Source organism: Pseudophryne corroboree, chromosome 3 (assembly GCF_028390025.1).
Source record: "Pseudophryne corroboree isolate aPseCor3 chromosome 3, aPseCor3.hap2, whole genome shotgun sequence".
Lineage (NCBI taxonomy): Eukaryota > Metazoa > Chordata > Amphibia > Anura > Myobatrachidae > Pseudophryne > Pseudophryne corroboree.
The window spans coordinates 676063087-676079919 of record NC_086446.1 but is presented as its reverse complement, the minus strand read 5'-3'; the positions used below and the strand labels follow the sequence as shown (position 1 = coordinate 676079919).

At 45.3% G+C, this 16833-nt stretch overlaps 1 protein-coding gene across 1 annotated transcript in view; it reads right to left on the bottom strand.

Moving 5' to 3' along the window:
- The window catches only part of PDZD7 (PDZ domain containing 7), a 163791-nt gene that overhangs the window by 75677 nt on the left and 71281 nt on the right, over positions 1-16833 (bottom strand). Inside the window, exon 8 of the mRNA XM_063961904.1 lies at positions 11411-11602. Within this exon, the coding sequence (XP_063817974.1) occupies positions 11411-11602 (192 nt within the window). The remainder of the gene's footprint in view (positions 1-11410; positions 11603-16833) is intronic.

Genomic DNA, 16833 nt, shown 5'->3' with positions numbered 1-16833 from the left:
TCGTAGCTTAGCAGAATTGCTAAGGAAAGATTAGCAGTTCTGCTATTAAATATTTCCCTGCAGTTTCTGAGTAGCTCCAGACCTACTCCTAGTGTGCGATCACTGCAGACTGTTTGGTTCCTGGTTTGACGTCACAAACACGCCCTGCGTTCGGCCAGCCACTCCCCCGTTTCCCCAGCCACTCCTGCGTTTTACGTCTGGCGAGCCTGAGTTTTTTAGCACACTCCCGGAAAACGCTCAGTTACCACCCAGAAACATCCACTTCCTGTCAATCACTCACCGATCAACACAGCGACTGAAAAGCGCCGCACAGCCCTGTGTAAAATTGCATAGTTTTGTGTGAAAGTACTTAGCGCGTGCGCCCTGCGGCCCATACGCATGCGCAGAATTGACGGTGTTTAGCCTGATCGCAATTCTGCTAAAAAACGGCAGCGAGCGAACAACTCGGAATGACCCCCAATGTTTTATATACTGCGCTTGCATCTGAGCTGCACTGTGCATATACTGCGATAATCCCGCAAAAGTGTTTATATGCAGAGACATTGGCCCTCATTCCGAGTTGATCGCTAGCTGCTTTCGTTCGCAGCGCTCAGGCAAAAAAATCGGCAATTCTGCGCATGCGTATGGGGCGCACTGCGCACGCGCGTCGTACTTTCACAAAAGCCGATGCAGTTTTACACAAGCTCTAGCGACACTTTTCAGTCGCACTGCTGGCCGCAGATTGATTGACAGGAAGTGGGTGTTTCTGGGTGGTAACTGACCGTTTTCGGGGAGTGTGTGAAAAACGCAGGCGTGCCAGATAATAACGCAGGAGTGGCTGGAAAAACGTAGGCGTGGCTGGCCGAACGCAGGGCGTGTTCGTGACGTCAAAACAGGAACTAAATAGTCTGAAGTGATCGCAAGGTAGGAGTAGGTTTCAGCTACTCTGAAACTGCACAATTTTTTTTGTAGTAGCGCTGCGATCCTTTCGTTCGCACTTCTGCTAAGCTAAGATACACTCCCAGAGGGCGGCGGCTTTGCGTTTGCACTGCTGCTAAAAGCAGCTAGAGAGCGATCAACTCTGAATGAGGGCCATTGACAGATGGGGACCGTATGGGGGAGGTTACGGGAAGTGGCAACTAAAACACAGGCGCGTCACCACCACTCCGCATGTAGCTGAACTGGCCCCGGCCTCTCATTTAAGGAAACCATTCTGTGTGACCATAGGTGGCTGATAAGGCTGATGTTTGTTTGATGTGCGCCCGATGTGTCATCGCATGCAAGCGGTGGCAAAGAGATGCAGTCAGTGGGCGTCTCTGTACAAATCCCACTGGCCACTGAGAGAGGACCAAACCCACACAGACTATGGCATTCTGGAAGAGTCAAAATAGCAAAAAAGATGTTCATGAGCAAAGCCAGCACACACAAAGATGCATCACTGTGATAAAAGTTTTTTTTGTTTTTACATCTAAAGTCTTTTAATTAATGTAAATCTGTTGGATCATGGTCTGCCACATCACAGACTCCACATACAATATATGTATGTATTAGCAATGTTATTATCTTACGTAAGATGCATAAACACTGTGCAATGTCTGCGTACAATTTTGACTCTATATTCAAAATCGTAAGAAAAGTTAGCACATATCGCACCGTGTGTACACAGCTTGAGATACCGATGCGCGTTCCCATGGGGTCGGTATCGCAAGAAAAAAAAAAGACTGTGCGGGCAAGGCAATTTTGACTATATTGCGTACAATCTAGTTTCTAGTATAGTTAAAATTGTTAAAATTGGACATAGCCAAAATATCACTGTGTGTATAGTCAATATCGGTAGTTCTGGGCTCTGGGGAGTTCAAGCGAAATCGTAAAGTCAAAATCGTCCTTTAGGCAGAATCACACCATGTGTATGCACCTTTACAGTATAGTGCTTGTGATTTTATATTAAAATGAGCTTGTCCTTCATATCAAGGTCTATTTATCTAATCCACATTTCAGATGTGGATGGGTTGTGAAAAAATCAATCAAAATCACAGTGCGATAATTGAATACATTGCAAGAATGTATCAATTATCACATGCAGGGACAGAAGCTTGGAAGTTTGTATTTTTAATCAAAAAGAACCTAAGCGTGAGACTCCACATGTGCTGCTGCCTCCAGCTAATAACTCCCCCCCCCCCCTCAACTCCCCTGAGACTTAACCTGCAGCCAGGACCGGTTATCTGGGAGGGCAGCCGTTCATCTGATCCTGTGCTCCACTGTGACCCTTGGTGTTGTAAAAAGAGATGCCGGCTTCATAGCATCACTTTACTGCACCAAGGGTCACAGCAGCAGAACAACAATCAGATTACCGGCTGCCCTCACCGTATCACCGGATCCTGGCTGCAGGTAAGTATTATTTTTAATATTATTTTTATTTACACAGTGATCAGTCTGTGGTCTATCAGACACACATGGCTGAACACAGGGGCCAGATCCGAGCTCAGCTTTCACTGTCTGCAGGCAGAGAAGGCTGTGCAGGAGTAGGAGAACCAGAAGGAAGTCCTGATAACATTATCTCAAGATATCATTATTATCACAGGGCTCCCTCCAGTATTTTATTACAATAATTTTTTTTTTTGCAAATTCGGGCAGATCACATTTCCCATTACAAGTATGGGAAATGCAATCTGATTACTAATAAAATGCGATATTAAGGGCTTGAAGTAGAATTTGGGGAATTTTTTCTCTAACTGCCCTTTAATACATTGATCCTAAAAAAAATTGAACACACCCCTTTTCCTTTCACATTATTTTAGTAAGAATAATATTGATAATAATGCCCGTTATGGGCATATTTATCAACATTATTTTTACAAAAAAAAATCTAGTCCTCTTACATCTAGCCTCAATGTGCCAGACATCTCGTGCTACACGGTGTATTGACGCTAGATGTATGAGCACGCATCTACAGTATGTGTGAAAATATAAGTAGATTTGTATATTTGCGTGTTTCTGTTGGCAGTCTAAGAATATGGTTTATGCATCTTTGTGTCTGTTAGGCTGGAAACACAAATCTTCTCCACACACCATGTTACTCTGAATTACCCTTTTTCAGGCTTCTGATCATAAATTTCTGAACAATATTAACTGGAGAAAAAAAGGAAATAATATTACAGCCACATATACACCAACAGCTTACTGGCACCCTGCGGCACGGATCACACGTACATACTATATACTGTATAAATATTTCTTTCTTCCAAGATCACATTTGGGTACTATAGCAAATGCAAAAACATTTCAGAACTGATAGGACTGTCTTTTGGTAGCATACTGGAAATAGGACAAAACAGGTACAACAACACATAGTACACTTTTCCTGTTAGTCTCCCTATGGCTTTTTACATGCAGTAAATAGTGCAGCCCCATAATGATACTTGATGAGGACTTTGGACCCTATTTCATTAAGGATAGCAGATTCTGCTAAAAAGCAGAATCTGCTATCCCTTCTGTAGCATGCTGGGGGCCACCCAGCATGCTAATTGACTGGCCCAGTGATGCAATCATAAAACAATTGCAATCACATCGCTCACGCAGAAATTAGGGATGCCTTCCTGCAGCCGCAGCTAGGCTCCATATGCAGAAGGGCCACCACCATTTTTTCCATTGGATCGGCTGCTTGACGTCACACGCAGCCACGAAAATGCAGCTGACCCACCCCCGTTTACCCCATGCCGCCCCCACAGTGTCCAATGCGGTCAATCAAAGTACAATCGCATCCTCCTGGAATGTGATCGCACTTTGCATGCGAACGCACCGTGCGCATGTGGCATACCTTGTTGAATAACCCCCTTTGTGCAATCTTTAATGGAACTGTACAATAGGGCCCAGTGACACGATACACAGAAATTACATTTTTAACCTTAATATCCATTCTTTTTTGCAACTTTTTGAAAATGTTTCCACCCTTATAATAAGAAAACAAGAAAATAATCCTCTTCATGAGTAAATTCAAAGTAAACTATATTTAATATTAGAATCATTTCTTGGCTCTAAAAGCATTGGATTTTCGAGGTGACACAATGCAGGTCTTCCCTGCATCGAGCATGATCTACATTCCACCAGGATGAGCGAAGGAGGGATGGCATGCTCTGCGGTGAGCTGTACCAGATTAAACGGTATGTGGAATGAGTGAGTGACTAGGAACCAACTGTTCTTGTGCAATACGCTGTGACTGTTACTGACAGTCTCATTCCTGGTTAGGGGCTGTATAGCGACCGGTAGCCACCACAATGTTACAATGGCCATAAATGTGTACAGGCTCAGACAGTGGGCAAAATAAGGTTTCTAGGCACATTGGGTATCTGTTCACCTTACAGGGTGACCTCTGCGATGTGACACCAAGATTAGAACAAATTCCCATCTATTGTCTACTTTTTGTTACTAAGTCGCACCTCATGTTTGAGCAACTAGAACAATGTCGGTCATTTTGAAAAAAATTGATTCTTGGCCGGATCATAATGCATGCATGAGTTCTTCAGTTCTCAAGAGGTATAATTTGTACATCACTGAATTTATTTCTTAACAGTTACTTATATAAACACATAGAGTATTACACAGCACTTTACAGAGACTCCAATGGTAAAAATGCAGGTTGCTGCAACGTCACCAACCCCAAATTTTTAAAGGTGTATGGAAATATCACCACCATAGGAAACCAATAATTCAGGTGAAAATCCCATGGAACCGAAAGAGCTCATAAGGAGCACCTTTGGATTCCTGGTCCTTGAGTTTTATTGCCCCACCTTGTGGTTCAAATAGGGCGTCATCAGGTTAATCTCCGTCTCTCCCAGTCTCTCTACGATTTGCCTGAAGATGTTCAGGTGAAGAGATCGTTCTTGGAGATATAGGACATGACGAGATAGTCTCCCAAAATGAACATGGATGAGAATTACTGGAATATTCTGCTTTGCCTAGTGCATGATCCTCCTGGTTCCATCAAGGTATAGGAGCTTTCTGTGCCTCCCTAATGGTTAACGTATGCTCCCACAATGGTGTTATCTGGCTGAATCCTTACAGGATATCCCCACAATAGCAGCTGCCCTTAAACAAAAGTGTTTCGTACCACCCTTAATTCAAGGACACTGATCAGAAGAGTGGCTTCCATTAGAGCTACAGACCCTGCATCAACCATGAAGAATGACAGCCCCCCCTACGCATAGACTGAATGCTGGCACCTGTTGTCACAATTGTCTAGTTCCACATAGTCCCTGTTGTTCCTCAACCACTAGAGCAGCGACCAATGCGTTCTTGAAGAGAAGACATGAGCTGTCTGGTAAAATGTTAGAGCGACTTTATCCCATTTCCAAACAAGTTTGATCTGGAATGCCCTCAAATGGAACTGTACAAACTGCATAACACTGAATGTGAAGGCCACTTTCCTTATACAGAAAGACATCTGTCTGTGAGCCGATAGAAACAACTAATTTGCATAATGAGTCTTTCTTGTTACTTGGAAAAAATATTCTCCGCTAAAGAATTTTCAGACTGCAAACAAAAATCCCTGGACAATCATGACCTGAGGTCTCTGAATGGCCAGACATTTAGGAATGTACATCATTTTCACTGTGCTCTGCATATGAGAGCAGCGCTGAATGACTGCTGCTGAACACACCTGCAATTGGTGTGCGTGGCAGATAAATGGTAATTGATGGGGTCTAGAGGAGAATGCAGAAGGTATGTTAAAGGGGGGGTGTATATATGAATTTTATACAAGGAAACAAATGTATGTTCCACTGCCATATTCTGTACAGACGCCATTAAACACTAACATGACTATAAATAGTAGAATATCATCAGCAACCTTCAAAGGTATCTGGACTCCAGGTCGACACCAAAAAGATTGACACACCTTGGGTCAACACCGATTGGTCGACATGGGAAAAAAAGGTCGACAAGAGTTTTTCACAATTTCCCCCCCATTTTTTTTACTTTTTCATACTTTACGATCCACGTGGACTACAATTGGGAACAGTAACCTGTGCCGAACGCTGCGGTGGTGGAGCGAGCGAAGCGAGCCATGCGAGGGGACGCGGTGCACTAATTGGGGTTCCCGGTCACTCTACGAAGAAAACGACTACAAAAAACATTAAAAAACTCATGTCGACCTTTTGTCCATGTCGACCAAGTGGTGTCGACCTAAGGTGTGTCGACCTTTTTGGTGTCGATCTGGAGTCCCATACCCACCTTCAAACTGTTATCAAATGTGCACTTTTTTATTCTTTAACTTTTGTTGCACTTGGTTTTTGTTTTTGAAATTAAATCTTAAATAAAAAAGAGTAAATAATAAAGTGACTCTCTACAAGTTCTGAAACAATGTTTTTTTCAAACAGGTCAGGTTCACTAAAGGTAATCCAAACAGGATTTGGAAGCCAATCAAATATAGGCTCAGATTACGAGAAAAAAATTGGATTGGTCTCCAAATCCTTCTTACCAGTGACAGGCTTAGTGCAATGTAAGGTGTCACTGTGACAGCACTGTTGTCTATTTTACAACTGCTGCAAAATACAATGTGACAGCAGTGTTGTGTATTTTATTGTTTGTAGTAGCATCCAGTATGCACTATACGTATATGGGCAATATTTTTTTTGGTCTCTTTTAAAAATGTAGTCTTTGGGGTATATGTAATTGCGGTCAAATTGCCGAAAACGTCGAAAAACGGGTCATCTTCGACACAAAAAACCTGTCGAATTTGATTCGACAATGCAAAACAGTACTTTTCGACAAAAAACCTGCCGTTTCATTTTCGACTTTTGCCAATTCGACATTTTTTCAATTCGACATGTCTGCAATGTTAAAATGCGGCTTTTCGACAAAAGTATATTCAATTGAAGAATGTCGATTCGACAACAGTGCTTTTCGACAGTCATATCGTGAATTTCATTCCGCCTCATTTTTCTGTCGTGATCTAATAATTTTTTTTAAAAACATGTATTTTTTGGTGCTTTTTTTTATTGCTAATAGCATATCTATTTATATTTGAAGGGATTATCTACTTGGTTTGTCTATTTAGGAGCCACAAGTATTATTTAATAGTTTTTTTAAAAGAATATTTTTTTTTTTAACTAACTACAATAATATGGAGAGATCAGTGCATGTTTTTCAGTTGGAAGGGGTGTGAAATGGTTAAAAATCCTGAAAAAAAAAATGCGCGGGGTCCCCCCTCCTAAGCATAACCAGCCTCAGGCTTTTTGAGCCGGTCCTGGTTGTAAAAATACGGGGGGAAAAATGACAGGAGTTCACCCGTATTTTAACAACCAGCACCAGGCTCTGCGTCCGGTCCTGGTGCCTAAAATACGGGGGACAAAAGATATAGGGGTCCCCCGTATTTTTCACACCAGCAACGGGCTCCACTAGCCAGAGAGATAATGCCACAGCCAGGGTACACTTTTATATTGGTCCTTGCGGCCGTGGCATTAAATACCCAACTAGTCATCCCTGGCCGGGGTACCCTGGAGGAGAGGGGACCCCTTAAATCAAGGGGTCCCCCCCTCCAGCCATCCAAGGGTGGCGGATGGGGGGCTGATAGCCAGAGTGTAAAATGAAAGAATATTGGTGGTCATTCCGAGTTGTTCGCTCGGTAATTTTCTTCGCATCGCAGCGATTTTCCGCTTAATGCGCATGCGCAATGTTCGCACTGCGACTGCGCCAAGTAAATTTGCTAAGCAGTTAGGAATATTACTCACGGTTTTTTCATCGTTCTGGTGATCGTAATGTGATTGACAGGAAGTGGGTGTTTCTGGGCGGAAACTGGCCGTTTTATGAGAGTGTGTGAAAAAACGCTACCGTTTCTGGGAAAAACGCGGGAGTGGCTGGAGAAACGGAGGAGTGGCTGGGCGAACGCTGTGTGTGTTTGTGACGTCAAACCAGGAACGACAAGCACTGAACTGATCGCACTGGCAGAGTAAGTCTCGAGCTACTCAGAAACTGCACAGAGATGTCTTATCGCAATATTGACATGTTGACATGAAGAGTCGGTCCCCTTCTCCACGTAGAATCCACAGGGTACCTGTAAATAAAAATTTACTCACAACAATCCAGTGTAGATCGGTCCTCTTCTTGTTTGTAATCCACGTACTTGGCAAAATAAAAACACGAAAAACACGGACCACGCACTGAAAGGGGTCCCATGTTTACACATGGGACCCCTTTCCCCGACTGGCAGGATCCCCCGTGACTGCTGTCAAAGAGGGTCCCTTCAGCCAATCAGGGAGCGCCACGTCATGGCACTCTCCTGATGGCTGTGCGCGCCTGAACTGTCAATCAGGCGGCGCACTCGAGATACAATGTAGCGCATAGGCGCTCCATTATATCCAATGGTGGGAACTTTGAGGTCAGCGGTAGACCGCGAGGTTATGCCTTTCAGTGCGTGGTCCGTGTTTTTCGTTGTTTTTTTTTGCCAAGTACGTGGATTACAAACAAGAAGAGGACAGATCTACACTGGATTGTTGTGAGTATAATTTTATTTACAGGTACCCCGTGGATTCTACATGGAGAAGGGGACAGACTCTTCGTGTCGACATAGGTAAGTATGTGTGTATGCTGGTGTGCATGTATGTAATAAAGTTGTACTGTCACAGTGTGTGTGTACTGTTTTTATTTGGGTATTTTTTTGTAGTAGAACTACAGGTACCAGCGGGCCCGTTCCCCCCCGCATGCTGGTACTTGTGGTTCTCCAAGTACCAGCTTGCGGGGGAGGCTTGCTGGGACTTGTAGTTCTGCTACAAAAAACAATATTCTTTCATTTTACACTCTAGCTATCAGCCCCCCATCCGCCACCCTTGGATGGGGGACAGCCTCGGGCTTCACCCCTGGCCCTTGGGTGGCTGGAGAGGGGGGACCCCTTGATTTAAGGGGTCCCCACTCCTCCAGGGTACCCCGGCCAGGGGTGACTAGTTGGGGATTTAATGCCACGGCCGCAGGGACCAATATAAAAGTGTCCCCCGGCTGTGGCATTATCTCTCTGGCTAGTGGAGCCCGGTGCTGGTGTGAAAAATACGGGGGACCCCTACGTGTTTTGTCCCCCGTATTTTTGGCACCAGGACCGGACGCAGAGCCCGGTGCTGGTTGTTAAAATATGGGGGAACCCCTGTCATTTCCCCCCCCCGTATTTTTACAACCAGGACCAGCTCAAAGAGCCTGAGGCTGGTTATGCTTAGGAGGGGGGACCCCACGCATTTTTTTTCAGGATTTTTTGAACACTTTTGTGCCATCTATGAAGTCGAATCCAGGCCACCCACTATTCGTCAATTGGTCCGTTTTTCGACAGCGGGACTGTCGAATCCGTTATTTATTGAATATGTCAAATTTGGGTCCCAGCGTGAGGGTTTCGACTGTCGAATTGTGTTGAATACAAAAACGGTCGAATTCCAGCCGGAATTAGACCGCAATTGCATATAACCCTTTATGTTTCTAATGACAGTTTGACCAGAATCCTCATACTGAGGCCACTAAACCAGCAAAGAGGATTTAGTTTTTACATTTTTCTCCCACTGCTCATTTTCCTGGACCCTTCTTTGAGCTATATTTACTAAGGTGTGAGTTTTTTTTAGAAGTGGAAATGTTGCCCATAGCAACAAATCAGATTACACTTAACATTTATCTAGCTGCTTCTAGAAGATAATAGATAGAATCTGATTGGTTGGTATGGCCAACATCTCCACTTCTAAAAAACCTTAGTACATCTACCCCTTTGTCAAATTAGAATTGGGAGATACTAATTTTATGACAATTCATAGGTGGGTGGGACATCTTTTAGACAGGACAGGGAGGTGTCACCACCACTTGGATGAGGCTAATTGATCACAGTTCGATTACAGAATGTTCAAGAAAATCCAAGTTCAAGTAACTGAGCATTCTGCAATTTTGACAGCCAGTTAGGTTGTGTCAAACATGGGAGGGGGAGGGGGTTCTATAACGCAGCGAGTAGGGACTGAAAATAAACGCTGATCACGCTGGAGGAAGGACAGTACATGTAGCCTGATGATGATTGCATCTGACAGTGAATGTAGTCATCAACCAAACACACTAATGGTTCCCAGGTGGATCTAGCCATACAGCCGGAGTGCCAAACATATGGCTCATAGACTTTCCCCACACTTATATGTGTTTGTAACACAGATATGGCCTTTCAAGTATATGTGCATCACTACTGTTACTCCAGACTCTGACAGTAAGGGTGGAATTTATTCGACGTTTCACCGGTCATCACTGTGATGCCCAGCTGCGCGCATATCGGCAGTTGCGGTAGTTCGTCTATGCAGGGCAAAGTAACACGTGTGATGCCGGCAGATACAATGTGCCGTACCAGAAACACCACATCGCCTCCATGTCTGGGAATTGCATTCCTCCCTAAGTATCCTTCTTTACTTTTCTATTTTAAAAAATGAAGCAATGTTATGACATGTTTAGAATTCTTGATGACTTATATCTGTAATCATATATCATTATACCAAGATGTCACGGGCTATATTTCCTTTTCTTTTGTGGGATATATTGGTATTCCTCCTGTTCGGGATGGCCTGGCTGCACTGGGTTTCAGGATTCTGATGTTTTGTTTGTTTTTTATTTCCTTTCTTTTGACAGCACTGCCTGATCTGTTGTGTATGTTTTAGTTTAATATCTTTTTTTATGTAGTTATTTTTAATATATTTTTACTTGTACTACACTCTGCTTCTTTTTTGACTGGTTATATTATACTATGCTGTTCCTGCAATACAATGGTCCTGACTTGTACTTGTTTATAGATGCTTTATTGTGTGGTACAATGGGGGTCATTCCGTGTTGATCGCTCGCTAGCAGTTTTTAGCAGCTGTGCAAACGCTATGCCGCTGCCCACTGGGAGTGTATTTTAGCTTAGCAGAAGTGCGAACGTTTTTATCGCAGAGCGCCTGAAAATTTTTTTTGTGTAGTTTCAGAGTAGCTCAAAACCTACTCAGCGCTTGCGATCACTTCAGACTATTCAGTTCCGGATTTGACGTCACACACCTGCCCAGCATTCGCCCAGCCACACCTGCGTTTTCCCTGGCACGCCTGCGTTTTTCCGAACACTCCCTGAAAACGGTCAGTTGACTCCCAGAAACGCCCACTTCATGTCACTCACTCTGCGGCAACTAGTGCGACTGAAAAGCATCGCTAGACCCTGTGCAAAATGACATCGTTCGTTGTGCCCGTACGTCGCGTGTGCGCACCACATATGCATGCACAGAACTGACGTTTTTTAGCCTGATCGCGGCGCTGCAAACAAATGCAGCTAGCGATCAACTCGGAATGACCACCAATGTTCTGTGTCTGTACATTTCTCTTTTGTTTTAATAAAAAAAATTTTGAAAAAAAAAGAAAAAGAAAATGAAGCAAATATTAGGAGCACGGCTGTATGACGGAAGTCTACCTTTCTCTGGGTCACTCTGTGATGGTGATCTGGCTCTTCTCTTGGAATCTGGAGTGGAGGTTTCCTTACTCTTCTCCCCATTCTGCTTTCCACGGCTGCCTTTGAAAAATAAATTCATGAAGGTTTTTGATCGCTGCAGACCATCGCTTTCCGGGGAGGCATACTTCTCTTTCTTCTTCTTCTTCCGGGCTTCTACATGAAAGAACATTTTGACAGATGGCAATAAGTACCTTTTCCTTACTTATACTACTATGTTTTTTATTGTTTCGTATTATTCTGAACAACAAGATAGCTGTATTTACATCTTGTGTTGGGAATGTAAAATATATAATATATAAAGGTGAGTGGGTAGCTCACAGGGAAAGGGCACAGAGACACCCTTTTAGTCTGTGTAAAACAGGACGAGCATTACATACAACCATTGGGGACCACAGCTGATATGGTGAAGGGCGCCTGCATTGTAAGCAGCTCTTCTTTAATAATTCTAGGTGACATTCTTCTTTACCCCTTTTGGTGCGGATGATGAGTAGGGCTCATCCGTGTATACAGCAAGACTGCGGAGGATGAGCCCCACTCCTATCCTACCTGCATCTCCAAGAGAAGCCTAAAGAGGAGATGCAGATGACCACTCAGGGGACATGCGATTCCCGATAATATGTCCCCAGTCTGCTGATTCACTAGAAAGTGGCAGGGATGTGGAAGATCCACACAATCTATTGGTGGTCCAGGGGACTACCCGTATAATATATCCTACCGTTAGAGTAGGTAAGTGTGCCTATCTGTGCCCCTAATGACTGTTGGGGACCCCATGCAGCCCCCGGGTTGGAATGTACGCCGCTGTCACTTAAAACCCCCCAAAAAAGAATGAAGAAAGGTGGTGGGGAAAGTCCCTCTAACTCCTCAAGCCCATCACCTAGAAAGATGGGGATGCATTTGTTTGAAAGAGGCGAGTTCCCTCGTTTGAAAGAGGAGAGTCCTGCTGCACCCACATGAAAGTTAATGGGGGAGATGTACTAAGTCTTGGAGTGATAAGTTGTAGAGAGATAAAGGGTTCTATTTAAGGGATTAGTACGCACTACCGCCGGACAGAATCCCAGCGGTCGGAATACCGACACCGGGATCCCGACCGGCACAATACCGATAGGGGGCAAGCGCAACGCATCCCCTTGCGGGCTCGCTACACTCGGCACACTAATTTATTCTCCCTCTATGGGTGTCGTGGACACCCACAGAGGGAGAATATGTCGGGATTGTGCCGGTCGGGATCCCGGTGTCGGTATTCCGACCGCCGGGATTCCATCCGGCGGGATCTTGACCACCTCCCCTATTTAATATATTTTCACATTTTACTTACATTTCACCAGTTTATACTTTTTATCACCATATTTAATAGAAATACAGTAATAATAAGAATTTACTTACCGATAATTCTATTTCTCATAGTCCGTAGTGGATGCTGGGAACTCCGTAAGGACCATGGGGATTAGCGGCTCCGCAGGAGACTGGGCACAAAAGTAAAGCTTTAGGACTACCTGGTGTGCACTGGCTCCTCCCCCTATGACCCTCCTCCAAGCCTCAGTTAGGATACTGTGCCCGGACGAGCGTACACAATAAGGAAGGATTTTGAATCCCGGGTAAGACTCATACCAGCCACACCAATCACACCGTACAACCTGTGATCTGAACCCAGTTAACAGCATGATAATAGAGGAGCCTCTGAAAAGATGGCTCACAACAATAATAACCCGATTTTTGTAACAATAACTATGTACAAGTATTGCAGACAATCCGCACTTGGGATGGGCGCCCAGCATCCACTACGGACTATGAGAAATAGAATTATCGGTAAGTAAATTCTTATTTTCTCTGACGTCCTAGTGGATGCTGGGAACTCCGTAAGGACCATGGGGATTATACCAAAGCTCCTAAACGGGCGGGAGAGTGCGGATGACTCTGCAGCACCGAATGAGAGAACTCCAAGTCCTCCTCAGCCAGGGTATCAAATTTGTAGAATTTAGCAAACGTGTTTGCCCCTGACCAAGTAGCTGCTCGGCAAAGTTGTAACGCCGAGACCCCTCGGGCAGCCGCCCAAGATGAGCCCACCTTCCTTGTGGAATGGGCTTTTACAGATTTTGGCTGTGGCAGGCCTGCCACAGAATGTGCAAGCTGAATTGTACTACAAATCCAACAAGCAATAGTCTGCTTAGAAGCAGGAGCACCCAGCTTGTTGGGTGCATACAGGATAACAGCGAGTCAGATTTTCTGACTCCAGCCGTCCTGGAAACATATATTTTCAAGGCCCTGACTACGTCCAACAACTTGGAGTCCTCCAAGTCACTAGTAGCCGTAGGTACCAAAATAGGTTGGTTCAGATGAAACACTGAAACCACCTTAGGGAGAAAATGATGACGAGTCCTCAATTCCGCCCTGTCTGAATGGAAGATCAGATAAGGGCTTTTACAGGATAAAGCCCCCAATTCTGACACGTGCCTGGCCGAGGCCAGGGCCAACAACATGACCACTTTCCATGTGAGATATTTTAACTCCACAGATTCAAGTGGTTCAAACCAATGTGACTTTAGGAACCCCAAAACTACATTGAGATCCCAAAGTGCCACTGGAGGCACCAAAAGAGGCTGTATATGCAGTACCCCTTTTACAGACGTCTGAACTTCAGGTAGTGAAGCTAGTTCTTTCTGGAAGAAAATTGACAGGGCCGAAATTTGAACCTTAATGGACCCCAATTTTAGGCCCATAGACACTCCTGTTTACAGGAAATGCAGGAATCGACCTAGTTGAAATTCCTCCATCGGGGCCTTACTGGCCTCGCACCACGCAACATATTTTCGCCAAATGCGGTGATAATGCTTTGCGGTTACATCCTTCCTGGCTTGACCAGGGTAGGGATGACTTCATCCGGAATGCCTTTTTCCTTCAGGATCCGGCGTTCAACCGCCCTGCCGTCAAACGCAGCCGCGGTAAGTCTTGGAATAGACAGGGTCCTTGCTGGAGCAGGTCCCTTCTTAGAGGTAGAGGCCACGGGTCCTCCGTGAGCATCTCTTGAAGTTCCGGGTACCAAGTCCTTCTTGGCCAATCCGGAGCCACGAGTATAGTTCTTACTTCCCTCCGTCTTATAATTCTCAGTACTTTTTGGTATGAGAGGAAGAGGAGGGAACACATACACTGACTGGTACACCCACGGTGTTATCAGAGCGTCCACAGCTATTGCCTGAGGGTCCCTTGACCTGGCGCAATACCTGTCCAATTTTTTGTTTAGGCGGGACGCCATCATGTCCACCTTTGGTTTTTCCCAATGGTTTACAATCACGTGGAAGACTTCTGGGTGAAGTCCCCACTCTTCCGGGTGGAGGTCGTGCCTGCTGAGGAAGTCTGCTTCCCAGTTGTCCACTCCCGGAATGAACACTGCTGACAGTGCTATCACATGATTTTCCGCCCAGCGAAAAATCCTTGCAGCTTCTGCCATTGCCCTCCTGCTTCTTGTGCCGCCCTGTCTGTTTACGTGGGCAACTGCCGTGATATTGTCCGACTGGATCAGCACCGGCTGACCTTGAAGCAGAGGTCTTGCTTGGCTTAGGGCATTGTAAATGGCCCTTAGCTCCAAAATATTTATGTGAAGTGATGTCTCCAGGCTTGACCACAAGCCCTGGAAATTTTTTTCCCTGTGTGACTGCTCCCCAGCCTCTCAGGCTGGCATCCGTGGTCACCAGGACCCAGTCCTGAATGCCGAATCTGCGGCCCTCTAGAAGATGAGCCCTCTGCAACCACCACAGGAGAGACACCCTTGTCTTTGGTGACAGGGTTATCCGCTGATGCATCGGAAGATGCGATCCGGACCATTTGTCCAGCAGGTCCCACTGGAAAGTTCTTGCGTGGAATCTGCCGAATGGAATTGCTTCGTAGGAAGCCACCATTTTTCCCAGGACCCTTGTGCACTGATGCACTGACACCTGGCCTGGTTTTAGGAGGTTTCTGACTAGTTCGGATAACTCCCTGGCTTTCTCCTCCGGGAGAAACACCTTTTTCTGGACTGTGTCCAGGATCATCCCTAGGAATAGAAGTCGTGTCGTCGGGATCAGCTGTGATTTTTGGAATATTGAGAATCCAACCGTGCTGGCGCAGCACTATCTGAGATAGTGCTACCCCGACTTCCAACTGTTCCCTGGATCTTGCCCTTATCAGGAGATCGTCCAAGTAAGGGATAACTAAAACTCCCTTCCTTCGAAGGAGTATCATCATTTCGGCCATTACCTTGGTAAAGACCCTGGGTGCCGTGGACAATCCAAACGGCAGCGTCTGAAACTGATAGTGACAGTTCTGTACCACAAACCTGAGGTACCCTTGGTGAAAAGGGTAAATTGGGACATGTAGGTAAGCATCTTTGATGTCCAGAGAGACCATATAGTCCCCTTCTTCCAGGTTTGCAATCACTGCTCTGAGTGACTCCATCTTGAATTTGAACCTTTGTATGTAAGTGTTCAAGGATTTTAAATTTAAAAATGGTCTCACCGAGCCGTCCGGCTTCGGTACCACAAATAGTGTGGAATAGTACCCCTTTCCCTGTTGCAGGAGGGGTACCTTGATTTTCACCTGCTGGGAATACAGCCTGTGAATGGCTTGCAATACTGTCTCCCTGTCTGAGGGAGACGTCGGTAAAGCAAATTTTATGAAACGGCGAGGGGGAGACGTCTCGAATTTCTTGAGACGGGCCCCCACCGTGCCTGAGACCGCTTGTAAAGCCCCAGCGTCATGCTGAGGACTTTGCGGAGGCGGGAGAGGGCTTTTGTTCCTGGGAATTGGCTGTTTCCAGTGGCCACCAGGTCTGTTAGACCTACCCCAAATAACTCCTCCCTTTTATAAGGCGATACTTCCATATGCCTTTTGGAATCATCATCACCTGACCACTGTCTTGTCCATAACCCTCTTCTGGCAGAAATGGACAGCGCACTTACTCTTGATGCCAGTCGGCAAATATCCCTCTGTGCATCACGCATATATAGAAATGCATCTTTTAAATGCTCTATAGTTAGTAATATACTGTCCCTATCTAGGGTATCAATATTGTCAGTCAGGGAATCCGACCAAGCCATCCCAGCACTGCACATCCAGGCTGAGGCGATTGCTGGTCGCAGTATCACACCCGTGTGAGTGTATATACATTTTAGGATATTTTACTGCTTTCTGTCAGCAGGTTCCTTAAGGGCGGCCGTATCCGGGGACGGTAGTGCCACCTGTTTAGACAAGCGTGTGAGCGCTTTATTCACCCTAAGGGGTGTTTCCCAACGTGCCCTATCCTCTGGCGGGAAGGGGTATGATGCTAATAACTTTTTAGGAATTAACAGTTTTTATCGGGGGAAACCCACGCATCATCACACACTTCATTTAATTCCTCAGATGCAGGAAAA